The 26,678-nt window shown below is 51.5% G+C and overlaps 1 protein-coding gene across 1 annotated transcript; it reads left to right on the top strand.

The window, feature by feature from the left end:
• The first annotated feature begins 717 nt into the window (after positions 1 to 717).
• LOC132249279 (zinc finger protein 883-like) lies at positions 718 to 4,118 on the top strand. Its single transcript, XM_059723919.1, has one exon. It carries the CDS (start codon positions 864 to 866, stop codon positions 2,898 to 2,900), a length of 2,037 nt encoding a protein of 678 aa, XP_059579902.1. The 5' UTR covers positions 718 to 863; the 3' UTR covers positions 2,901 to 4,118.
• The last annotated feature ends 22,560 nt before the right edge of the window (positions 4,119 to 26,678 follow it).

The raw sequence follows: 26,678 nt of genomic DNA on the forward strand, positions 1-26,678 counted from the left end.
TTAGCAGAGGAAAGCTCCATGGGCTCATTCCCTGCACCAGACATTGCCCCAGAAACAGGTAGGAAGCAGATCACTGCTCTCAATCCTCCACTGCCAGAACATTTCTTGGAGGGATAATGCATGAACCATGATGGGTTTTGCTACCAAGCAGTGTAAAGCAGTGCTCAGCACACACTCCTGACTGGTGATAAGTCCTGGACATGCACCACGAGGCTGTTCACCCTTGTACCTAGATGCTGCTTTCAGGACTGCCAGAGATCAAGGGCAAGCATTGCAGATGGGTCTCACCAAAGCCCTGGGGTTTCTGGCGTGTGTCAGCCCAGTCAGGTGTAGGGCTCAGCACCATCTGCCCCTGGACGCACCAGTGCTGTGGGATACAGCAGCCCTTTGAGAGCCTCATTTTTCCTTTGATCAGATCCCTCTGGTCTCATCCTCAGCCTGTTAAAACATGAAGCCATTCAGGTACAGTGCAAACGCACATGTCCCACGTGTTTGTTGGAGCAGGGCCTGAGGTGATGGGGCTGAGAGCTGGGCCAGAAACCTTGAGAGTCTGCCTCTTAACCCCACCGAGTAGAGAAGATGAGACTGGCACAGAGACCTGGCACTGCCTTACCCCCAGCACTTGGAATTTGGCAGAAACACCTAGTTTTCTTGAGGAAACACAAGTGCCAAGGTCCAGTCCTGCTCTGAGTCCCATCCCAGCAGAAGGAGTAGCAGTGCTTGCCCCTTGGCAGCAGGGCAGGGACTAATCTGGTGTTTCTTCCTCCCATGCAGGACATGCCTGGTTGCTGAGCAGAACTGAAGAGCCAGCTGCTGAGGAGGGGCCTGGAAAGCTGGAGCCAGCATGGGCTTCCCTGGGGAGTATGGGTGAGGTGGATTCCCTGACCCCAGCAACAGACCAATGGCACAAGGGTCAGGGGATGCTCCAAAAGCAGGAGAATGTAGCAGTGAACAAGGTCCCGTCTCTATTTGGGCATTGGAGTGAAGAAGGGAAACAAGCCCAAAACAGCCCAAGGTCCAGGGATGAATTTGTGGTGCTGAGACACCAGAAGAGGCAGAAAGGAAAGGCCCACTGGAGAGAGACACTGCATGCAAGGCAAGGCAGTATGGGGGGCCTCAGAGGGAAGCAGGAGCCCACCACCAAGCGCAGGGGGAGAGCCCACTCCTGCCCTGAGTGCAGGAAAAGTTTTAGCTGCCCCTCAGTCTTGGCTCTGCACAAGATAAAGCATGCTGGGGAGAAGCCCCATGTTAGCACCAAGTGTGGGAAGAGCTTGACCAGCCTCTCTGTGCAGAGGAGGCAGCAGCCACACGGCTGCACAAGGTGTGGGAAGAGCTTCAGGCAGCCCTCCAGCCTGGCCAGGCACAGGTGCATGCACACAAGGGAGAAGCGTCATCCTTGCTCTGTGTGTGGGAAGAGTTTCACCTGGTCCTCTGACCTGGTCCGTCATCAGCTGATCCACACAGGGGAGAAGCCACATCATTGCTCTGTGTGTGGGAAGAGCTTCGTCCAATCGTGGAACCTGACCAAGCACCAGCGCATCCACACAGGGGAGAAGCCATATCAGTGCTCTGTGTGTCAGAAGAGCTTCACCTACATCTCCAGCCTGAAACAGCACCAGCATATCCACACAGGGGAGAAGCCATTTCAGTGCTCTGTGTGTGGGAAGAGCTTCACCCAGTCCTCCCACCTAGCTGAGCACCAGCGCCTCCACACAGGGGAGAAGCAACATCGCTGTTCTGAGTGTGGGAAGAGCTTCACCCGACCCTCCCACCTGACCCATCACCAGCTCATCCACACAGGGGAGAAGCCACATCAGTGCTCTGTGTGTGGGAAGAGCTTCACCAACCGCTCCGGTCTGACCCGGCACCAGCTCATCCACACAGGGGAGAAGCCACATCAGTGCTCTGCGTGTGGGAAGAGCTTCACCAACCGCTCCTGTCTGACTCGGCACCAGCTCATCCACACAGGGGAGAAGCCATATCACTGCTCTGTCTGTGGGAAGAGATTCACCCAGCGCTCCCACCTAGCTGAGCACCAGCGCATCCACACAGGGAAGAAGCCACATCAGTGCTCTGTGTGTGGGAAGAGCTTCACCTACATCTCCAGCCTGACACTGCACCAGCGCATCCACACAGGGGAGAAGCCACATCAGTGCTCTGCATGTGGGAAGAGCTTCACCAACCGCTCCAATCTGACACAGCACCAGCGCATCCACACAGGGGAGAAGCCATATCAGTGCTCTGTGTGTCAGAAGAGCTTCACCTACATCTCCAGCCTGAAACAGCACCAGCATATCCACACAGGGGAGAAGCCATTTCAGTGCTCTGTGTGTGGGAAGAGCTTCACCCAGTCCTCCCACCTAGCTGAGCACCACCGCCTCCACACAGGGGAGAAGACACATCGCTGTTCTGAGTGTGGGAAGAGCTTCACCCGACCCTCCCACCTGACCCATCACCAGCTCATCCACACAGGGGAGAAGCCACATCAGTGCTTTGTGTGTGGGAAGAGCTTCACCAACCGCTCCGTTCTGACCCGGCACCAGCTCATCCACACAGGAAAGAAGCCACATCAGTGCTCTGCGTGTGGGAAGAGCTTCACCAAGCGCTCCTGTCTGACTCGGCACCAGCTCATCCACACAGGGGAGAAGCCATATCACTGCTCTGTCTGTGGGAAGAGATTCACCCAATGCTCCCATCTATCTGAGCACCAGCGCATCCACACAGGGGAGAAGCCACATCGCTGTTCTGAGTGTGGGAAGAGCTTCACCCGACCCTCCCACCTGACCCATCACCAGCTCATCCACACAGGGGAGAAGCCACATCAGTGCTCTGTGTGTGGGAAGAGCTTCAGCCGATCCTCCCACCTGACCCGGCATCAACTGATCCACACAGGGAAGTAGCCACATTAGTGCTCTGCATGTGGGAAGTGCTCCACACTGTCCTTCAGGTGGGCCTAGCCCCAGCATGTCTACACAGGGGACAAGCCACATCAGTGCTCTGTGTGTGGGAATAGCTTCCCCCACTCTTCCCATATGGCCCAGCACCAGCTTATCCACAAAAGGGAGAAGCCAGATCAGTGCTATGAGTGTGGGAAGAGCTTCACCCCCTCTTCCAAGCTGGCCCAGCAGCAGTGCATCCACAAAGGGGGAGAAGCCACATCATTGCTCTTAGTGGAGGCAGAGCTTCACCTACTCCGGCAGCCTGTGCCGAACACCAGTGCATCTACACAGGGGAGAAGCTACATCGGTGCTCTGAGTATTGGAAAAGCTTCCCCCATCTCTCCCACCTGTCCCAGTATCAGCACATCCACACCCAGAAGCATCTCTATTTCTGCCAGCCGTGCAGGAAGCCCTGGGAGATGTCTGCCTGCTCAGCACCCACCAGTGGTGCATTCAGACAAGCACCCTCATGCTGGTGACCTGAACAAAGAGTTCCCCCAGGCTTTGTCCCTTGTAGGGCACAGTGGGAGTCCAGAACCCAGACACTCACCCCCAAGTTTTGATTGTGGGGAAGGGGTAAGAAGAAACACCTCAGGCAGAGATCAGCCCCAACGAAGGGGAGATGAGATTTGTTTTTTGTAAAAATATATTTCTCTCTCTATATATGGTTGTATGTATCTAAACCGATCCTGTTACAGAAAAAAAAAAAACCCTGCACCCTTGTACCCACACTCCTGTGCACCTGAGCACCCGTACAAAGGCCCGCTGGCCACCCGTACCCATTACAATGTCTGAAGCCACGTGCAAAACACACACAATGCACCCAGTCCTTTCTGGTCTCTCCAACCAGCCCTCCCTTCACACCTAGTCATGCCCCGTTTCTGGGGTCAGGTACTCTGCTCAACTGGTCTCTTCTTCATTGTCACTCCAGCTTCCACTGGAGGACCCACTGCTGCTGCTGTTGTCACTGTGGCTGTCCTCCATACCACTTGTCTGGTCCTCTTCTCTGCTGCCATCGCTCTCTTCTTTTGTTGGTGGGGGTTGTATGGTCCTGAGCCACGTGTCCCTGTGCCAGATAGTGTTTGCTGCGTCTTCTCCATGTGATGAGGAGATGATCTTTGTATCAGGCTTGGAGCCTATGCATTCCCCATCATGAATTAAAAGCAGATAGTAGTCCCAGGGGAAGAAGTGCCTTAATGATAGGGTGACCTCCCCCAGACCACTGTCTTCAAACGACACCCAGGGACTTTCCTTGGCTGCCTCCCAGCTTTCTCCTTCCTCCTGTTCCAGGGCTTCTGGCATATGAGCCCCTGAGTTGCAGGGAGGAGTTCATTTATGGCTGAGGAAGCATTCCCTACCTTCCTCCCTGACCTCGCCTTTCCTCACCAGCACATCAGCCCTCTCCCAGACCTGCCCATGCCCAGTGGGGTCTGCCAGGAGCTGCTACTGCCACCCTATTAGCCTTTTTTACCTGTTTTGCTTTTCAGCCTCTGCAGACCTGTGCAGCACTTGGTACCTGCTCTTTGTTAGACCCTGCCTCTATGCGATGCCCAGCAAGTAGGGAGAAAATGGATCGATGCACGCATTGCTCGTCAACAGCTTTATTCAAAGTGGAGAGATCTTTGGGCCAGCTTCAACAAATTGGGGAGCTGCAGTGAACATTATCTCTTTTCATATCTATATACCTTGATTTTTACTCATTAACATTTACCCCACCTTTGCTCCACCCTTAGTCCTTCCCATCTTAAGCTCCACCTTTGTCTACTGCTTACTTCATTAGCATGCAGTTGCCTTTGCATGTCACTCATTTACATGTCTTTTTGCTATGAGCGCATGCTTAAAACCCTGACCTCTGCTTCTCTCCATCACTTGAAGTTTCTTGCTGATGTCTTCACCATCTCCAAGGTCTTGCTTGTGCTTTATCTCCTCATGATAGCTAGAGGTCTACATCTTGTTTCTTGTACACAGTGAGCTATATATCGTAGAACAGTACTGTATCGTGAGGAAAATGCTTGCCTAAGTGTCTTGCAGTGTTACTTTTAACATACCATTCAGCTTTTTGGTCAGCAGCTTTGCTAAGCCTTTTATTCAGCTGCAAATCCAATGCTCCCCAAGATCCAAATACTGTCACCCTGACACTCTTCCCTCCCTCCCTTTTTTGCATTCTCTCCTGACATCCCTGCTAGCAAAGCTCCTGAACTGAACATGGTACCTTGTGGTTGGTGTCTGTGTACTCTGCAGAGCTGTGCTGTGGGAATCCTCAACCCTTTCCAGGGCAGATCTCTTTCCCACTTCCCAGACCCTTGTCTTTCAGAAGATTCACTGTTACGCAGAGCTTGTTCCTAAGCCTCAGGAGCAGGAGTTGGTCCCACTCAGGGCTCCACTGCCCTGTCCCGCTGTGCATCCAGGACCCTGCCGTGTTGAATGAACCCTGGGCAGGAGGTAGTAGAGTCCCTTACGTGAGTGCAGTGTTTTAGGAGAGGTGAAGGAGGTGCAGCTGGTGGCAGGTCCTACCTTCCCCCCTGGAAGGGTGGGGAAAGTATAAAAATATTCTCCTGGTGAAATGTAGCACATTGTAATCTCCCACTCAGAGTACTGAGGCCTTCCTGAAAGTGCCACAGCCATTTGACTCCATAATAATCCTTGGGACATATACTGCTGCACAGATGCCCAAATCACCCCCGTATCCGTCAGGTAACTGCCCCCTTTCAGGGAGTCTGGCCCTACTACTGCTTCCTCAAGAGAGGGAGGATTGCAGGGAGGGGAGACCTCCCTCCCTGGGAGTCCCTGTGCTGTTCCAGTGTGTGGAAGGAAGGGGAGCACGTTCACACAGAGGTAGGTGGGCTGCACACATGTGCTTCTGCTGAGATAGCTGCTTGTGGCTCCTCCGAAGGCAGGCAGCAAGCAAGGCGGGCATGAGCCAGAGACCCCAGGACCAGATGCTGTGGGCAGAGGTCAGAGACAAGAGCCCACATAGCCGAGCCTTTCCACTGGAGGAAGTTGCAGGACTCTGTTCTCCTGGGACAGGAGCAGGACATGAGACTACTGTGCAGGCCTGGCTATGAGTAAAGGCAGCAGTGGGGAGCAAAGCCTTTGGCAGAGGGGCTGGGGTGGGACATGGGGAGGCTGCTGAAGGGCCTGGTGTTGCTGCCACTGCCCATGAGTGCCCTTGCCAGCTCCCCTGGATGGAGAGAGCAGGAGGGTGCGGAGGGCTGCAGGGCACAGGGAGACTGGAGGGCAAGAGGAATGGTGCAGTGACTAAGGGAAGCCCTCCCCTCCTTTGCCCCATGGATGGTAGATCCCTTCTTAGAGCTACATCCCCGCTGTTTTGTCCTCTGTGCTGTCCCTCCTTGACTCCTTCATGACCTGCTGTGTCCTCTGGAACATCATCTCTATGGCAGTGGGTTTTTTTGGTTTTTTTTTTTTTCCTTAAAAACATTTTATTAGAAAACCAGACTGCAACAAAGGGCTCAAAACGACCTGCAGGGGAAGAGCTGTGACCACGTAGGCGGGCTACCCAGGGCAGGGGAGACATCTTGATCCTGAATGTGAGCCCTGCCCTTTTGCTTGAGGCGGAGCAATGGGGGAGGTGGAGAGGAGAAAGGTGCTGAGTTTAAAGGAAGAGGCAGCACGCAGGCGAGCGATGATTATGGAGCGCTTTGGAGCAGCGAGCGAATCATCTAAGGCCTTGAATACCATGTTGTCCACATCCCTCTTCAAGTGGGGTGCCCAGAACTGGACACAGTACTCCAGCTGCGGCCTGACCAGTGTCGCGTAGAGGGGGAGGATCACCTCCTTGGCCCTTCTTGAGATGCACCTGTGGTTGCACAATAAGGTCCAGTTGGCCCTGCCGACCATGACCTCGCATTGTCGGCCCATGTTCATCTTGGAGTCAGTGATGACTCCAAGATCCCTTTTCGAGAAGGGAGTTTCCCATCTTATAAGTGTGCTGCCAGTTACTACTGCCCAAGTGCAGCACCCTGCTCTTGTCCGTATTGAAACATATCCTGTTTTTGTTAGCCCACCCTCAACCTATCCAGGTCTTGCTGCAGTCTTTCCCTCCCTACTAGTGTGCCCACCTCACCCCAAATTTTGGTATCATCAGCAAATTTGAACAGGTTGCTTTTCACCCCATCGTCCAAATTGCTAATAAAGATATTGAACAGCGCGGGCCCAAAGACCGAGCCCTGGGGGACTCCGCTGCCCACTTCCCCCCAGGTCGATTATGACCTGCCCACCACCACCCTCTGAGTACAACCCCTCAGCCAATTTGCAATCCATCTGACTATGTAGGCATCAATGCCACAGTCACCTAGTTTTTGAATGAGGATGGGGTGGCAGACAGTGTCGAAGGCCTTGCTGAAGTCCAGAAAGACTACATCCACAGCGACACCTGCCTCCAATGCTTTTGTGACCTGATCGTGAAAGGCAATCAGGTTGGTCTGACATGACCTGCCCCTAATGAAACCGTGCTGGTTGCCCCTGAGCATGAATTTGTTCAGTTTCAGATGTCACAGATATTTCATAGATTTCATAGATATTAGGGCTGGAAGGGACCTTGGAAGATCATCGAGTCCAGTCCTCTGCCCCAGGGGCACGAAGTCAGCAGGGGTCATAGGATCCTAGTAAGCTTCATAGATTCATAGATGTTAGGGTCGGAAGGGACCTCAATCGATCGAGTCTGACCCCATGCATAGGCAGGAAAGAGTGCTGGGTCTAGATGACCCCGGCTACATGCCTATCCAACCTCTTCTTGAAGACCCCCAGGGTAAGGGAGAGCACCACCTCCCTTGGGAGCCCAGTCCAGACCTTGGCCACTCTAACTGTGAAGAAGTTCTTCCTAGTGTCCAGTCTAAATCTGCTCTCTGCTAGCTTGTGGCCATTATTTCTTGTAACGCCCGGGGGCGCCTTGATGAATAAAACCTCACCAATTCCCTTCTGTGCCCCCGTGATGAACTTATAGGCAGCCACAAGGTTGCCTCTCAACCTTCTCTTGCGGAGGCTGAAGAGGTCCAGGTGCCCCAGTCTCTCCTCGTAGGGCTTGGCCTGCAAGCCCTTAACCATACGAGTAGCCCTTCACTGGACACTCTCCAGGTTATCTGCATCTCTCTTGAAGTGCGGCGCCCAAAACTGCATGCAGTACTCTAACTGCGATCTGACCAGCTCCCGATAGAGGAGAAGTATCACCTCCTTGGATCTGTTCGTCATGTATCTGCCGATGCATGATAAAGTGCCATTGGCTTTTCTGATGGCTTCGTCACACTGACTACTCATGTTCATCTTGGGGTCCACTAGGACTCCAAGATCCCTTTCCGCTTCCGTGCCACCAAGCAGGTCATTCCCTAGGCAGTAGGTATAGGTATACTGGACATTTTTCCTCCCTAGGTGCATCACTTTGCATTTCTCCTTGTTGAATTGCATTCTGTTCTTTTCTGCCCACTTGTCCAACCTGTCCAGGTCTGCTTGCAGCTGTTCCCTGCCCTCCGGCGTGTCCACTTCTCCCCATAGCTTTGTGTCATCTGGAAACTTGGATAGAGTACACTTCACTCCCTCATCCAAGTCGCTGATGAAGACATTGAATAGTTTCGGTCCAAGGACCGAGCCCTGCGGGACCCCACTGCCCACATCCTTCCAGGTTGATACAGACCCACCCATCCACTACGACTCTCTTGGATAAACATCCAAATGTCTCTTGAAGGTGTTCTAAGTAGGTTCTTGATCTACCTCTAGTGGCAGTCTATTCCAGACCTTGGAATCCTCTTGTTCTTGCCACATCTTCAAAATGTGGACATGATAATCTTGTTTTTTCTTCTTATCTGGCTAGTGTATCTCAAAGTCTATGGGTCCCACTTGATGTATAACTTTGTAAGGTCCCTGCCGTTGTGCAGGTAGTGTACTCTCCTGGTCGGGTAACAAAATTAACACTCTGAACCCCACCTTGAATTTCCTGTCATGAGCTCTTCTGTTATAATGGGTTACTTGTCTCTTTTGGGCTTTGCTCATATTTTCTTAAAGCTTCTCTCCTCACCACCTCTAGGTGCTCCCTTAACTATACCACGTATTGGATCCAATTCTTATCTTTCCTTTGCTGTTCTTCCCAGCCTTCTTTAATCCAATCTAGTAGTCCCTGCGGTTGATGTCCATACAACACTTTGAAGGGGAAAAATCCTGTTGAGGCTTGGGGAGCTTCTCATACCGCAAATAACAAAGGCAGCAACATGCGGTCCTATATTTGTGCGCTCTCTACCACAACACTTTTTAGCATATGTTTAAATGTTCTGTTACATCGCTCCACTAGCCCGTCGGTTTGTGGGTGGTAAATGGCAGTCTTTAGGTGTCTAATTCCCAATGGTCTTACTCACCCCCTCAAACACTTAGGATATAAAATTTGTCCCTTGATCCATCAACAGCTCTTTAGGGACTCCCACCCTGGCAAATATTTTTAGCAGTTTTCCTGCCACCCTTGGGGCTGACACTGTTCGCATTGGCACAGCCTCAGGATATCTTATGGCATAGTCTAGTAACACTAAGCTATATTGGTGCCCAGCACCACTTCTGGGCAGTGGCCCAATGATATCTACTGCCACCCGTTCAAACGGATGATTAGGGGTCGCTCTATGGCCTGCGGGGCACGAAGCACAGTAATTCGCTACTTCGCATAGTAATCCCATCCAAAAAAATTCTTTCATGAATATGGGCTTCCATTTTGACCCTCTCCAGGTGTCGACCCATAGGGAGTTCATGGGCGACCTTCAATAGGGCCCTCCTGTAGCACCAGGGTACCAGCAGCTGTACTGTCTCCTCTCCCTTGGTTTTCCACTGCTCAACTCTATAGAGGAGATCATGCCTCACCTCGACTCTTCAGGTTGTCTTCATCACCTCCAGATGCAATATTCCACTGTTGCGTTGAGCCAGATGTTCCTGAAAGGCATACCGGAAACCTTCCTCCTGGCTCTGCGCCAATCAAAAATGGCCTTCGTCACATAGTTGGGCGATGTCTATCTCCTGCTTTTCCTCTTCCTTGTGTGGGAGAAGTTCACTCTCCACGATGAACCCTTCAACCATGGGTGCTGGGCTGTGGTTATGAGGTGCCTTTTGCTGGGTTGGTAAGTGGCCTGGCATTTCCTGGGGACTCCCACACCACCAGGAGCCCCACCAGGCCACCCATCCCCAGCAGGGTATAGTTTTAGGTCATATCCAAGACCAAAATCTTCCAAACTGTCTCTCTTTCTGGTTTCTCTCTCCTGACGGGTGTGGCCATGGGAGGGCTTTCTCATCTCTTCATTCTGTCTTTTCCAAACTACCACTGTCAATAACTCTGGCCAGTCATAACCTGTCATCAGTGGATAGGGTGAGTGCTCCCTTGCCCCTACTAGTATCTGGTGGGGTTTATCGCCCACATGCAAAGTGACCCACACTCTGTCATTCTGTAGGAACTCCCTGCACCAACATCGAGAGGATATCTGATCGATTACCTCTCTCTCTTTTCTTGGTAACGTGTCTCTCTGCACTACCATCTAGGATGACCCTGTGTCTAACACAGCCCACACCCACTGTCCTTCTATTCTCACGCCTGTCATGAGTGGAGGTTGTTCTTCTCTCGTTTAAGGGTCAACCCTTGCTCCATAGCCACAAACCCCTTCTGGCATTGTTTGTTGGGTTTACAAGGCTTTGGCCACCGTCTCTAGTAGTAACTGGTGTCTTACTATTTCATCTTGCAATCCCTGTACTGCCTGTCCCATTAGCTCTAATATCTTTTGCTGCATCCTCAGCTCCGAGGCTAATCCCAATGTCTCTTTTCCTGATTTCTCTTTGGGCCCAAGGATTCTGTCTTGTGTTCGGGTTTCTCACTGTCTCCAGTTACACACTGCCATAGGAAGTGTCGCTGCCAATGCACCATTGTGACAGGGGTCCATCCCTGAGCCTGTCTAATGGAGGTCTGACCCTCTGTGTCGGGGCTACCCACCCACGTATCTCTCCTGCCACACCTTGATGGAACAATATTGATGATGTTACTCAGGTGGGGGCTGCCCATTTAATACCCCCAATAGCCGAGGCACCGGGGGGTGCATACACAGAGGGTGATGGGACACCAGTGCATGGAGAGAGAGGGTGATTGGACCTCAGCACCAGGGGGCACAGCACCAGGTGTTGCAGAGACAGGGGGAAGACCCCAGTGCCAAGAGGCACAGCAACAGAATGAGCTGACACAATGCCCTAGGATGCAGTTTAACATTGGTATCATCTGCGAGGCATGGGCCACCATGCAGAGGAGGTTTGGAGCAGTGGACAGTGACCCCTAGCATTGGAGTATTAAATGGGCAGCTTCCCACCTGAGTAACATCACAATTATATTGCCATCAAGGCATGGCAGGAAGGATAGGTGGGTGGGTAGCCCAGAGACTGAGAGTCAGGCCTCTGTTAGACAGCCTCAAGGATGCACCCCTGTCACAGGAAGCCTATTTAAACTTGATTGACTAAAACTCGGTTGCTGGGTTTGGGAATGCTGAGGCAAGAGACTGAGTCAGAGTGGGTATGGGTGACATTTGAACAATGGTTCAGGGTTCATCACAAAATCCAGACCGTTGGAGCCCTGACCACAAATGCTGTTATAGTTGTCCCGGGATGACTGGTGGAAGTCCTCCCCACCACGTTTCTGAACACTCCAAGTAATCAATCCCCTTAAGTCTGTTAAAAGACTACAGTAAGGTCTGAAAGTCATGCTAAGCTGAAGCTTATTCACAACAGGGAAAATACAAAACACTGATGCTGACTTCACAGTGCAAGCATAGCTAGGCCATCTGAGAAGAAACTGTTAGGGTAACAATATGGATTTTGGATGTTGGGGTAACGATATGAATTTTGGGGAGTACTGAGTGTGCAGCTAAATGAAGGCTTTTTCCTGTGTCTCAGCAAAAGCTTTTGGTCACAAGACTGGATGATATACTAAAAGGTAACCTCAGCAAAAGCTGTTAGTTACAAGGCTAGCTGATATATTAAAAGCAACTAACTTAGGTAATGCTTAAGTAAGTGGATTTTTAACAGTGGGGGTAGGGTGCAAAGTGCATGATGTTTTAAGCAACTAGTGCCAGGAGACAAAAGCAGAGATACAGCCTTGGAGATGTGGAAGTCAGCAAGAAAACCAGCAAGAGCCAGTGAGAAATGCAAGTGCCCGAAAGAAGTTGGGGGTCAAAATCTTACGCATGCTCTCTTATCAGAGAGGCATGCAAATGAATGAAATGCCTAGGCAATTCCATACTAAGGAAGCAAACAGTAAGCAAAGGTGGAGCTTGAGATAGGAGGAGAAATGGGTGGAACCATAGGAGGGACGAGGGCAGAATAAATGTCCATGTGTATGAACCAAGGTGTATAAATCTTTATCCATGTGGGCACAAATGATATGGCTTGGAGTGCTCCCAGCTGGGTCATGAAGTGCTACAGCGATTTGGGAGCGGGGCTAAAGAGTCTGGGGGCACAGGTGGTGTTTTCTTTGATCCTCCTAGTCTTAGGCTACGGGCAGAGGAGGGAGAGGAGGATTGAGATAGTGAACCAAAGACTGTGGTGCTGGTGTCATCACGAAGGCTTTGGCTTCCATGATCACAGTCCACTCTTTGGTGAGAGAGGCAGTTGACTGCTGGGAAGGGACAGCCTCCACCTCTCTCTGCTGGGGAGGAGGGTCTTCTCAGCCAGACTGGTGGACCTGCTCCACTGGGGTTTAAACTGAGTCTGCTGGGGGATGGGGGGAATACCGCCACTGCTGGCTTGCTGAGCAACCCTTGCAAAGCCAGCGGGCCAAGGCACTTAAGGGAGTCCACCCCTGCCCAGCCCTACAGCGAGCTGTGGGCAAGACAAGGGACCCCAGAGGGACACTTGCCCACCTTAACACAAATGCCAGGAGCTTGGGAAATAAACAGGAGGAACTTGTCCTCCTGCTTAACACAAACAACTATGATGTCATAGGGATAACGGAGACCTGCTGGGATGGCAGCCATGACTGGACCACAGGTATAGATGGATATACCCTGTACAAGAGGGATCGAGTGGACAAAAGGGGTGGGGTTGTAGCTCTCTCTGTCAAGGAGAGTTACGTGACGTTGCAAGCCAACATTGGCACCCAAGGTGGACAACTGGAGACCCTCTGGGTTAAAATCCATGGGGAACATGGCACAGGGGACACAATGGTGGGAGTCTAATATAAACCTCCAACCCAGGATCAAGAGATTGACCAGGAGTTCGCCAGGGAATTGGCTGAGGCCACATGCTCCCAGTGCATGGTTGTCGTGGGAGACTTCAACTACCCAGACATCTTGTGGAAAGAGCGCACGGCCAAATCCGGGTGGTCACAAAGCTTTCTATCATGCATGGATGAGCTCTATCTGATGCAAGAAGTCTACAGACCAATGAGAGGTAAAGTGCTGCTCGATCTGGTTCTGGCAATGGGGGACAACTTAATCAGTGACCTAATGATTGAAGGGAAGCTGGGCAAGAGTGACCATGAACTGATCACCTTCACCATCTGCCATAAAGCTGGCAAGTCAGTCAGCAATACAGAAGACCTTGACTTCAGGAAAGCTGACTTTGACAAGCTCAGGAGGTTTGTCAGGGAGGCCCTGAAGGGCCACAACCCAAAGGGGAGGAGAGTTAAGGATGGGTGGTTGCTCTTCAAAGGAGTGATCTTGGATGCACAAGCAAAGTCTATCCCAACTCAGAGGAAAGGCAATAAAAGGGCACAGCATTCCCCTTGGCTCTCCAGGGAACTAGCAGACCCTCTGCATCTAAAAAGACAGACCTACAAAGGATGGCGTACTGGATCCACCTCCAAGGAGGAATAGTCTGCTCTGGTCCTGACCTGCAGGGAGTGAACCAGGAAAGCCAAGGCTGCGACGGAACTCAAACTACATACAAGTATCAAGGACAATAAAAAGTCCTTTTTTAAGATATGTGGGGAGCTGGAGGAAAAGCAAGGACAACATTGGACCCCTGCTGAACCAGATGGGACAACTGACAACCAGCACCCCGGAAAAAGCCAACTGGCCAAAAGGATCTTTCACCAGTCCCATGGGACACCCCTGCCCGTTACGGGACAGGGAGGCATGGATGAGGGAGATTTCTTACCCCCTATCAATGCTGACCTTGTGAAGGAACACCTTGAGAGGCTCGACACCTTCAAGTCAGCCTGCCCTGACAGTTTACACACCAGGGTACTCAAAGAGCTGGCTAACATCATAGCTCAGCCCCTGGCATGGGTCTTCAAGAACTCCTGACACTCTGGTGAAGTGCCCAATGATTGGAAGAAGACCAATGTGGTGCCTATCTTCAAGAAAGGGAGGAAAGTGGATCTGGCAAACCATAGGCCCATCAGCCTGACCTCTATCTTGGGGAAGGTCTTAGAAAAGATTATCAAAGAGGCCATCCTTAACAGACTGGCCGACGGCAACATCCTGAGGGATCACCAGCATGTGTTTGTTGCAAGTAGGTCCTGCTTGACCAATCTCATTTCCTTCTATGACCAGGTGACCTATCACCAGGACAAAGGAGAAGAGATTGATGTTGTATATCTTGACTTTAAAAAAGCCTTTGACCTGGTGTCCCATGATCATCTCTTAGTAAAACTGGCTAAGTGTGGCCTCGGCCACACCATAATCTGCTGGCTGGGGAATTGGCTGCGTGGTCGGAGCCAGGGGGTGGTGGTTGATGGAAGACAATTGTTGTGGTGCCCTGTGACCAGTGGGGTCCCCCAAGGCTCTGTCCTGGGGCCTATACTATTTAACATCTTCATTAATGATGTGGACACTGGCATCAGAAGTGGACTGGCCAAGTTTGCCGATGATGCCAATTGAGGTAAAGTGTCCACACCTGAGGACAGGAGGGCATTCCAGGCTGACCTTGACAGGCTCAGGAATGGGTGGATGAGAACCTGATGGTGTATAACACCAAAAAAATGCAAGGTTCTCCACCTTGGGAGGAAAAACCTGCAGCATCCTTATAGACTCGGCAGTGCTATGCTGGCTAGCACTACACACGAAAGGGACTTGCGAGGGGGGAATAATGATTGACCACAAGATGAACGTGAGCCTGCAATGTGATACTGCTGCTAGTAAAGCAAGCAAAAAGCTTGCTTGCATCCACAGGTGCTTTTCAAGTAAATCCCAGGAGATCATTATTTCATTGTACTCGGCCGTGGTGAGGCCACAGCTGGAGTACTGCATCCAGTTTTGAGCTCCACAGTTCAAAAAGGATGTGGAGAAACTTGACAGAGTGCAGAGAAGAGCCACGCACATGATCAGAGGTCAGGAAAGCAGACCTTACGATGACAGGCTGAGAGCTATTGGACTCTTCAGCCTGGAAAAGTGCAGGCTTAGGGGTGATCTGGTGGCCACCTATAAGTTTATCAGGGTGTTCACCAGGATCTGGGGGAATGTCTGTTCACCAGAGCGCCCCAAGGGATGACAAGGTTGGATCGTGACAAACTCCTGCTCGAACCTTTCAGGATGGACATACGTGTGGTGCCAGCAGGTGCCTGATTGCAACAGCCATTTTAGATCCCTGGCTGCCTTTATAACCAGATCAGTTCCCTGCTGGTAGAGGAGGCAGCAACATCACCTGGCTGTGAGGCTTTTTGGAACATCCTGCAGGCAAGGAAGGAGCTGTAGGGGATGGCTAGGAGGCTCCTGGTCGTGGGCATGACCTAAAACTGCACCCTGCCGGGAATGAGCGGCCTGGTGGGCTCTCAGTGGCATGGGAGCCCTCATAAAATGCCAGGCTAGTTATCACCCATGTGAAAGGTGGCTAGGGGTGCCTTAACCCTACCCCTCACCTTCGGGTGGGTTTGCATAACACTGGAGGCAGCTGGGGCCAGGCATGGCTATGGCCACCAGAGTCCACCAGGGAGGGAAGCCCTGTGGCCCCATGTGAGGGGGTGGTGTGGAGCCTGTGGAGCCAAAGGTCCTGGGGGGACCGTGCCTGAGCGGGGAAACAGTTTCAGGGATCTAGGCAGCCTGAATGAAGGCAGGGGATGCTACTGGAAGGCAGGGATCTTAGAAGGGTCCAAACTTGAGGATTCTGGGGCCCGGTGTGAGGCTGGTGCGATCAACATATGGATGCTATCTGCTAGGCATGGGCTGTGGTGTAGGGGAGGTAAAGAGCCGCAGATAGCTCCCCCTGGCATTGGGGCATGAATGGGCAGCTTCCCACCTTAATTAACATCCTAATTAATTAAGAACAAGCAGTGGCAGGAGAGTCAGGTGGTGGGGGCGTGCTCAAAGGCAAGTGGGGAACCTAGCACTGGTTAGGCGGGGACCCCCACTTTGCCACAATTAGGAAGAACTTCTTCACTGTCCAAGCCCTCCAGGTTTGGAATAGACTGCTGCCGGAGGCGGTTCAAGCACCTACTTCGAATGCCTTCAAGAGACATTTGGATATTTATCTTGCTGGGATCCTGTGACCCCAGCTGACTTCCTGCTCCTGGGGCAGGGGCTGGACTCGACGATCTTCTGAGGTCCCTTCCAGCCCTAATGTCTATGAAGTAAATGTTGGCGAGAACTGTTGTTCAGGGCGGCTCCCCGACTTGTCATTTTGGGGAACTAGTCTGAAGCTGTCTCCATGCTGAATAAAGGTGTTGTGAGCAATGTGGGCTGGTGTGTGCTCCCTGTCTGCTCTGGCTAAGGAGTACCAGGACCCATGAGCAACTGAATTGTTGTCTTCCTAGTCATTGGGCACTGCATGGAGTCGGGGTCTATGGGAAACAATGCAGCATCCCTTCCACTATATCTTCTATAGTTATAATCATTTCAAGCTGGCTCCTAGGTGTCTGGTTACTTCTTAAAGTGTTGTGTTTTTCCTGGTTGTTAATCAGTTTCTTGAGATGCTGCAAACCAGATAACCCCTTGTCACTGGAAAAGGTAGTTCATTTAAATGAAACTGTTTATATAACAGGAGTTTCCCTGTCAGCAACGGCTTGGGACCCTTTTGATTGACACAATTAAAAGAATGCTTTGAAGAGGCTGGACTAAGGGTATAAGAAAGCTGTAAAGCAGCAAATAGTGTGATTCAAGAGGGAGAAATCTCTCTGACATCATCTGCTGTTGTTCTCTGAATCTGGGAGAAACAGTCTCTTTCCATCACCTGTTTAACCTTTAATGACCATACTGGGAACTTTGCCTGTGAACAAAACACCTGAGTGCCTTGGAGTGGTCATATCCCAGCTCTCTCTCCCTCTCGCTTTCTCTTTTTCTCTCTGGGCATTGCTTTCTGAACCTCAATTTTATTAGTTAAGCTGGAGTTAGGTTTCCCTGAATACTCAATTGAACCAGAGGAATATTGTAATTGTCTTTGTTTTTCCTTGCATGGCTCTTATTCATATACTTAGCAATAAATAACTTTTATAACTTTCAAGCTGGTGGTAAGTGGGTGACTTTTTCCTTCTCTGCTTCCCCTTCCCCAGTTGCTCTGCAGCAACGTTTCTTTTACCTAAGCCAAAGATCCCTGTGAAGCCCCAAAATACTGTGGGGTCCGGTCATCAAGGCTATCACTACTATGGTCTACATTGATGAAGGGTAACAATTCTCTCTCACCCTTTTCGTCCCATACTGTATTGAGCGGGGCTGTCCCTTGAGGCTGGTGAAAAAACGATGCAAAATACCCATTAGGGAGGTTGGCTATTTCCTGGGTGTGGGTTGTCAGTTGTCCCATTTGGTTTAGCAGGGTTACCCTTGATACAAGTAGCCAGTTGGAGTTCAGTCACAGCCTTGGCTTTCCTGGTTCGCTCCCTACAGGTCCTTACTGTGAGACCCCAACTCCATGCGGCGCCCAACGACTAGGGACACGACAGTCCAATTGCCCATGGATCCTGTTCCTCATTGGCCAGAGCAGAGCAGGGAGCAAACACCCGCACACATTGCTTGCAACAGCTTTATTCAAAATGCACACAGCTTCCGACTAGCTCCCTCCCTGATAGAGTATGGGCAGCCACCCTGAACAACAGTTCTTTCCAATATTTATCCACCTTGGGTCATGCATGTTGACCTTTACCCTGCCTTGTACCACCTCTGGTTCTACCTATTTCTCCTCCCATCGCAAGCTCCACCTCTGTTTACTTCATTCATATGGTATTGCCTATGCATTTCCTTCATTTACATGCCCCTCTGCTAAGCGTGCATGGGTAAGACCATGAACAGGGTCCTCTCGGTCACTTGCTGGTTCTTTCTTGTTCTTTGCTGGTTTTAGTACTATATCCAATTTTTTCCTTCTGCTTTATCTCCTGATAACAGCTTGTGGGTTGCATTTTGTTCTTACATAGCCAATCATACATTTTACATACTATCTTTTTGTTAGGAAACTGCTTGCTTAAGCATTTGCAAAGTTATCTGCTTTTAATATATCAGCTAGCCTTGTGACCAGCAGCCTTTTGCTGAGACCCAGGAAAAAGCCTTCATTCAGCTGCACACTCAGCCCCCCCAGAATTTATATCGTTACCCCACCATCCAAATCATTACCCTAGCACTTACCAGTTCAGAATAGTCCTACTTTGGGTGGTCCCAATCTTCCATCCTTTATAGGTCTTTCTTTTTAGATGCAGGAGGTGAACAAGATCCCTGCAGAGCCAAGGGGGCTGCTGTGCCCTTTTGCTGCCTATCCTCCGAGATGGGATAGACATTGCTTGTGCTGCCAGGATTGCTCCCTTGAGGAGCAACCACTCATCCTGAACTCCCCTCCCCTTTGGGTCGTGGTCCCTTAGGACCTTGCAACAAGCATCCTGAGCTTCTCAAAGTCAGCTTTCCTGAAGTCGAGTCCTTCTGCATTGCTGACTGACTTGCCAGCTTTACAGTGGATAGTGAAGGTGATCAGCTTATGGTTGCTGTCTTCCAGTTTCCCTTCGATCATTAGGTCACTGATTAGATTATCCCCCATTGCCAATACTAGCTAATGTCAGCTTGCAGGGATGTGCAGCTTTCCTTGACATGGAGAGCTATACTCCCACCCTTTTTGTCTACACAATCTCTCCTGTACAAGGTATAGTCATCTATACCTGTAGCCCAGTCATAGGTGGAGTCCCACCAGGTCTCCCTAATCCCTATGAGCTTGTAGTCATTCTAGTTTAGCAGGAGGACCATTTCCTCCTCTTTGTTCCCCAGGCTCCTGGCATTGGTGTACAGGAACATAAGTGTCCCAATGGAAGCCCTAGTTTTGCCTACACATTGTTTTGGGGCTGGGGTAGGGGGGGGGTTCCCTTGAGAGCCTTTAGCCTGATGGATTTGCAAAAGTTGCCCAGTGAGCTTGCTGTGGCAGTAGTCCCAGGAGCCAATTGGAGAGTTCCAACAGCGGTCAAGAGGGCAGGTGGCAGAGTGCGGATGGTGTGGACAGAGGGGTCAGGGCAGTGGACCTAGCCCCAAAGTGCTGGGGCAGGGCATGGATGCGGGTCTCTGTCCCGACACACACACACACACCCCAGGCAGGCTGCAATGGTGGCAGAGTGGACAGATGGGGGAGGGGCCAGTGCTACTGGCCCCGCAGCCCCACTCCCTGGACACGGTGGCCATGGAGCCAATGGAGTAGGGGGGCAAGGCCAGCAGTGCTGGACCTGCCCCCCCTGCTCCCTGCAGGGTGTGAAAAGAGGGTAGAGAGATGGGAGGGGGCAAGCAAGGCAAGCAGCGCTGGCCATGCCCCCTCTGCTCCCTGCAGGTGGCGGTGATGGGGCAGATGGAGGCAGGCTGGGGCTGGTGACAGTGTAGAGCGGGGTGGCAGGGCCAGTGGCTGGGCAGACAGCAAGGTCAGTGCCACTGGATGAGCCCCTCCAGCCCTGCAGTTGGTGGTGACAGAGTGGGGGGGCGGGACCAGGTGATGGACGACTGGATAGTATATGAAGAAATATCAGGTCCCAGCTCCGGCACAAGATGCACGGGTGAAAGCCCGTTGTGAGCCCAGGGACCCTGCAAGAGACCCCACGACCCACAATGAGCCCTGGCCTCCCTGCAGGTAAGCAGGGGCCCATGCTGGGAAGTTCATAGCCAGCAGTGAGGCAGCTGAGTGGAGCCGAGGAAAGTAATGCCCTCCCCCTTAGCTCTGACTTCTCCCAGCCCCCCAGGGAGCTACATGACCAGAGCCTCGCGAGCGGGTCACACAAACAAGCATGCTTCTGGGCCTGGCACATGAGTTAGCATGGGAGTTTTGCACAGGAGGGTGAGTGGGAGGGCCCGAGGCCCTGCAAGTGCACCCTAGAGAAGCTAGTCCCATCAGCAGCCAGCCTACCAGCGGCACGATGTGGGTGGGCACATGCTGCAACTCAAGAGTCCCCTCGGGGGCTGCGCTCTCGCACTCTGGCACCTTAGAGGCCTCCACCCAGATATAACCCATGGATCCTGGCTCCACACAGACAGAGCCTCTGGATCTCGGCTGCGGGGGCTGCCTGGCATGTTTCCAGAAGCATAGCCACCTCTCCTTGTGAGGTTTGCTCTGCTTTGGAGTCTCTGAGGTGCCAAATAGTGGAGCTCCAGACCGCGGTTCAGAGACTGCATGCCATCAGGGATGGCGAGCGGGAGACAGACTCCTACTGCCAGGCCCTTCACCCCTGGAGGTGGTGGGTAGACCAAGGTCACCTTCCAGGGCAAGGGAGGACTCGAGGATCTTCCACACTGTCCCCTCCTCCCTGGAGCTGTGCAACAGGTACAAACCTCCTTCAGCCCCAGTAGAGCCTGGAGAGCGGCCAGATCCTGCAGACATGGGAGGATTGTTCAGCCCTGCTCTCCCTAAGATGAAACACAGAGCGGTCATCATGGGAGACTCCCTCCTGAGGGGGACTGAGGGGGCAATCTGCCACCCCCATCTCCTAGCCTGGGAGGTCTGCTACTTCCTGGGACATAGCAGAGAGGATCTCTGCTCAGAGAGCCCGTACTGTTCAATTTCTTTATCAGCAACTTGGACGAGCGGGCGAAAAGCACCATGTTCAAATTCTCTGATGACACCAAGATTTGGAGTGAGGTGGGCATGCTAGAAGGGAGGGACAAGTTACAACTGGACAGGTGGTATTCTCTTCTGTCCTACCAGTGAGTGGACGTGGACGACGACACGAGAAGTGCATTAGAGAGCAACTGGTGGCTTTGGCAATGGTGTCTCGAGGCAGGCTTCGGCTTCCTTGACAATGACCCGCTCATCATGACAAGGGACATGCTCAGTTGGGATGGGCTTCACCTGTCCCCCAAAGGTAAGCGTGTGTTCTCTTCTAGGTTGGCGGATCTCCTCCGGCAGGCTTTAAAATAGGCTTGTCGGGGGGAGGGGATGATGAGGGCGCGGGAAGCCGTGGACCACCAAACCATGTGGCACCCACAAGGACAGCCCAGCCTGAAGAAGGAGAACATCGGGAACCTGCAAGCCATGGAGCGGCCAGCAGTACAGCACAGGTAAGCAAGAAGTAGGTAAGCAATAAGGGGCCCTTTGGGCATCAGAGCTGGGGTCAACAAAGGTGCCAGTCACAGCTAACAGAAACCTGGTAGGATTCTTCCCATGACTGGGCGGTACACATTGAGGGTTATAAGCTGTACAGAACGGACAGGGTGGGGAAGAGAGGGAGAGGGGTTGTGCTCTATGTCAATGAGCGATATACATCGACCCTTATCAAAACGGAATTGGAGGAGGAAAAAGTTGAAGGCTTATGGGTTAGGTTACATGGAGGGGAAGGAGAAAGGGATTTGGTGGTAGGGGTCTGCTACAGACCCCCATACTAAGGGGAAGAACTAGATTTGGGGCTGCTGAGGCAGCTCTCGGAGACCATAAAAGCTAGGGAGGCGGTAGTCATGGAGGACCTAAACTACCCAGACATCTGCTGGGAGACGCAGATGGCAAAGTCCCACCGTTCACGCAGGTTCCTATCCTGTGTACAGGACCTCCACCTGACACAGGAGGTGCATGGTCCCACTAGAGGGAATGCCTTACTGGACCTGGCATTGTCAACGGGGGATGACATGGTAGGGGACCTACAAATCGGTGGTCACCTGGGGGACAGTGATCACCAAATAATAGAATTCATCATAAGACGGCGAGTGGGTAAGGTAACTAGTAGGGTGAAAGTGCTAGACTTTAGGAAAGCTGATTTCAATGAACTCAGGCGATTAGTCAAGGATGCACTGCAGAGTAGGAGTTTTGAAGAGATGGGCCCAGGAACGGTGGCTGTGCCTTAAGGAAATGATCCTTTGGGCGCAAAGCGAGACGATCCCTGTGCGAGGTAAAAGAGGGAAAGGGGCCAGGAGGCTTCCTTGGCTGACCACAGAAATCCAGGGCAGCCTAAGGGCCAAAAGGGGAGCACATAAAAAGTGGAAACAGGGAGAGATCACCAAAGATGAATATACCTACTCTGCTCGTGCTTGTAGGGAGCAGTTAGATGGGCCAAAGCTACCATGGAGCTGAGGATGGCATCCCAAGTTAAGAATAGCAAAAAATTGTTTTTCAGCTATATAGGGAGTAAAACGAAGGCCTAGGGAGGAATAGGACCCCTGCTAAATGGGCAGAAGCAATTGGTGACGGACAGGGGGGACAAGGCTGAACTCCTCAACGAGTTCTTTGCTTCAGTGTTCCTAAGCGAGGGGCACGACAAGTCTCTCACTGGCGTTGTAGAGAGGCAGCAGCAAGGCGCCAGACTACCACGCGTAGACCCTGAGATGGTGCAGAGTCACTTGAAGGAACTGGATGCCTTTAAGTCGGCAGGCCCAGATGGGCTCCATCCGAGGGTGCTGAAGGCACTGGCCGACATCATTGCAGAGCCACTGGAGGGAATATTTGAACACTCGTGGTGCACAAGCCAGGTTCTGGAGGACTGGAAAAGGGCCAATGTGGTCCCCAAGTGCAGCACCCTGCTCTTGTCCGTATTGAAACACATCCTGTTTTTGTTAGCCCACCCCTGCAACCTATCCAGGTCTTCCTGCAGTCTTTCTCTCCCTACTAGCTTGCCCACCTCACCCCAAATGTTGGTATCATCAGCAAATTTAGCAGGTTGCTTTTCACCCCATCATCCAAATTGCTGATAAAGAAATTGAACAGTGCGGGCCCAAGGACCAAGCCCTGGGGGACTCCACTTCCCACTCCCCCCCAGATCCAATAAGACCCACCCACCACCGCTCTCTGAGTAGGACCCTTCAGCCAATTTGCAATCCATCTGAATGTGTAGGCATCAGTGCCACAGTCGCCTAGTTTTTTAATGAGGATGGGGTGTCAAAGGCCTTGCTGAAGTCCAGAAAGACTACATCCATGGCGACACCTGCATCCAATGCTTTTGTGACCTAATCGTAAAAGGCAATCAGGTCGGTCTGACATGACCTGCCCCTAATGAAACCGTGCTGGTTGCCCTTGAGCATCATCCACGATGCTGGCCCATCACAGATGTGCTCCTTGCTGGGCACATCTCAAAGAATTTCCCCAGAATTGAGGTAAAACTGACGGGCCTATATCTGCCTGGTTCCTCCCTCCTCCATTTTTTAAAGATGCGGACCATGTTATCAAAACCATTCAGAAGCTTTACATTGTCTGGAATATCTGGAAACCATTCAGAAGGAAGATACAGCTCTGTGAAAAGGATTAGTTAGCTGTTGCCTGGATCAGTAGGCCAGTGGACCTCGAGGAGCCCAAGGACTGCATTCCAGGGTCCTTCCCGGTACCCTTCGGACAGCACTGTTCAGGGACGCCTGACTTCGCTGAACTTCATGGAAAGAGAAGCTTGCTGTGTATCAGGCATCAGAGGGGACTGACGATAAGTTGCTGATGTGTATTGCTTTTGTCTGTCATTGTTTGCTTTTGTTACTACACGTAGTTGTGTTTTTGTTAAGACAATAAACCTTTCTTACCTTTCTACCCCCAACCACACTCTCAATTTCCAAACCCTCCGCAGGCAGCTGGGACATGAATTGGCATCACAAACAGGATTGAGAGGCTCTGGTCTGGCGAGAAAGGGCAAAATGGAGGTAGATGCATGGGCCCCGTTAGTAGCTTTGTTTAAGGAGGTGACAGGGATGGAGAATCCCGGGTTGGATAAGGATAGGTTGAGACCTGCCTGGAGTGACCGGGGAACTGTACCCGATCACTGGGCTAGTTTTGCTGCTGCTGCCTGGGGGAAACTAAGGAAGGGGTGCCTGTTGTGGCTGCTGGCAACATGCCTGCGGTTAGTGGCTGAAGAGAATGCCCAGCTCAGGGCAGAAGTCACTCGGCTGAGTAAGGAGTTAAAAGATGTGAGAAATTCCAACAGCGTGGCGTGTGAGGCTGTGCGAGGTACGCAGAGCTGCTTGGAAACATTAAAACGGAAGAAAGGAAAAATTATGATCCCGGGCATGGCCATTCCTCTCCAGAAGGAAGTGCAGTTAGCGCAGGCTGTGGAGCCATCCTCCCACAAGTGTCTGTACAGAGATAAACCAGAAGCTGAGCTCTGGGAAGATCAAAGGGAGGAGACTGATGGAAAGGAGGAGATTTATGACAAGCCTAGTGCTGAAACACCCCGGTATGTTCTTGTCCAGAGGAAGGAACCTAGTCAGGCCTTCCCTGCCCCGAGGGAGAAACACAGCCAAGATTTTCCCATGGTGATAACTCATTCAAGGCTGCAAGGAGAGAATCCCCAAGCAGAGCTGCCTTCCTTTACCTGTGCAAAGATTTAAAATGCACAAAAGCAGCAGAAGTCCAAGCCAGGAGAGCCAGTAATAAACTGGCTAGTTCAAATGTTTAGTGAAGAAGCATTTGCAATTTCAGTAAATAGAGCTGAAGCTGCAAAAATGGTTCTGTGCCCTGAGCTCCAGTTACATCAGTTTGCAAAAAGTAATGAAAATGCTAGTTTGTTTTCTGCTGCGCTCCAAGCCACTGCAGCCAGTTATGGTAATATGGAGGAAGAGCTTAACCCTGCCTCTCAGGTATGGGTCAATTTAGAGGCCAAAAGGGCAAGACCAAAAGCAGAGCCTTTTGTGCCACCAACAGTGTCCCCGGAGAGATTCTCTGCCCTGAGAGCAAAACTGTCAACACTTTCCCAGGCTCATGCAGGGCCGCCAGCTGTTAGCCCACCTGGTCACATGGCCTACAGAGTGCGGCCAGCCCAACCCCCAAAGAAAGGAGTCACAATGGGGGTAGTAGGAAGCCAAAGATTGGTATCTAAAGTTAATATTAGCCCCTTAATTCGGATACCTGTACAACTTAAATTAAGTAAAAGTAAAAGGTCAATTGATACGCTATTAGACACAGGTGCCCAGATTTGCATTTTAGATTCTGCAGATTAGAAAGGGGAGAAAGGAACCCCTTATCAAGTAAATGGAGTTGGAGGCACCAGACGACCAGGACATCTAGTCCGAGCAACCTCCGCGTCAGCTAATGCCTCTAAAGTAACAGCGGCCACAGTAATAGTTAAAGGGGGACCAGGCTTACTTGGACTTAATGTACTAAGAGTACAGTGGTTTGCCCTTGAACAAGAGAATCGGCAGTATGGGTGTACAGTGCCTCACCAAGAACCAGAAGAAACGGCTATAACAGCTGCAACTCGATGTAAGTGATCCCACTAACCCTGCCTCCCACGAAAGGAGTACACAGACCCCAGTATCAAACTCCCCCCAAAGACACCCAACCTATCCAGTGCATCATAAGTTGCAGTTAAAAGATGAGTACTATTCAAACCCAGTCTCTGTATAACAATCCAGCGTGGCCAGTGAACAACCTGAATGGAGGGTGGTGGTTGACTGTTGACTTTCAAGCTTTAAATACTAATACTGACCCCTTGATGGCTGCCATCCCATCACTACCAGCCTTGACAGAAAGCATCCAGTGTTATAAGCCTGCATGAATAGAATCCATTAATATGAAAGACATGTCATGACCCTACGTGTTTGTAGCTGTAAAAGTTGCCACAAGGATAACGTTCGCCCGCGCCTCAGCGAGAGCTACAGCCCAGGACACTTGTGCAGCGCTGGAAACTCTGCTAGCTGTGTATCACCACCCAAAGAACTACAGAGCGATAATGGCCCTCACTTCCGCAACCATCTTGTGTATAACTGGACCACAAAACATAGCACGTGATGGACGTATCACATCCCATCCGATCCGCAGTTTAAAGTATTAGTAGAATAAGCCAATGGCATCCTCAAATGTAATTTGCGGGTAGCCGCTGGCCCGGCTCTTAAAGACTGAAATTTGCACCTGGATCAAGCTATCAATTGAGCCAATACCCGACCCTGTTTGGGAGGTAGCCGCATGCAACAGACCTTTCTTATTACCCAGATATTAATGAACTTGCTCCTGAAGACCTCAAGGAGTGGCCTGACCCTGAAGACCATCCCCCGGAATGCGTTCAGATGGCCTTCACGTGGTCCAGCTGCAGTATCCATACTGGAAGAAACCCGCCACCCCGGAGCAAGTGAAGTCCTGGTCTCCGAGTAGAAAAAACAGGATAGTTGACTGGTAAGGTGGTAACTGTCAGTGCACTTGTGGCACCAGTTATTATCTTAAGTTTATTCCCTACCTGAAGGCTGGATTGGCTAACTGTGGGAGGGGAGGGGATTGTTGTAGCTCTGCTCGTTTGGGAGTATGTTGTTACATACTTCTTGAGGGAAACCCGTTGAGCTCAACGCCCCTGAGTTTGTGTCCCCAATAGTGCATTCTGCACCTGTTCAGCCTCTCGAGCCACTGCATTTATGGGAGGATCTGCCCCCTCCCATTGCTATGGTGACAACGCTCTCCAGCGATGGTGTGAGGCCCACCAGGTGGGAGAGTACATTACAGGTTAGAACA

The sequence above is a fragment of the Alligator mississippiensis genome, chromosome 1 (assembly GCF_030867095.1).
Source record: "Alligator mississippiensis isolate rAllMis1 chromosome 1, rAllMis1, whole genome shotgun sequence".
In the NCBI taxonomy this organism is placed as follows: domain Eukaryota; kingdom Metazoa; phylum Chordata; order Crocodylia; family Alligatoridae; genus Alligator; species Alligator mississippiensis.

Coding starts and splice junctions, on each gene's coding strand:
- LOC132249279 (XM_059723919.1), top strand. CDS start 864: ATGGGTGAGGTGGATTCCCTGACCCCAGCAACAGACCAATGGCACAAG.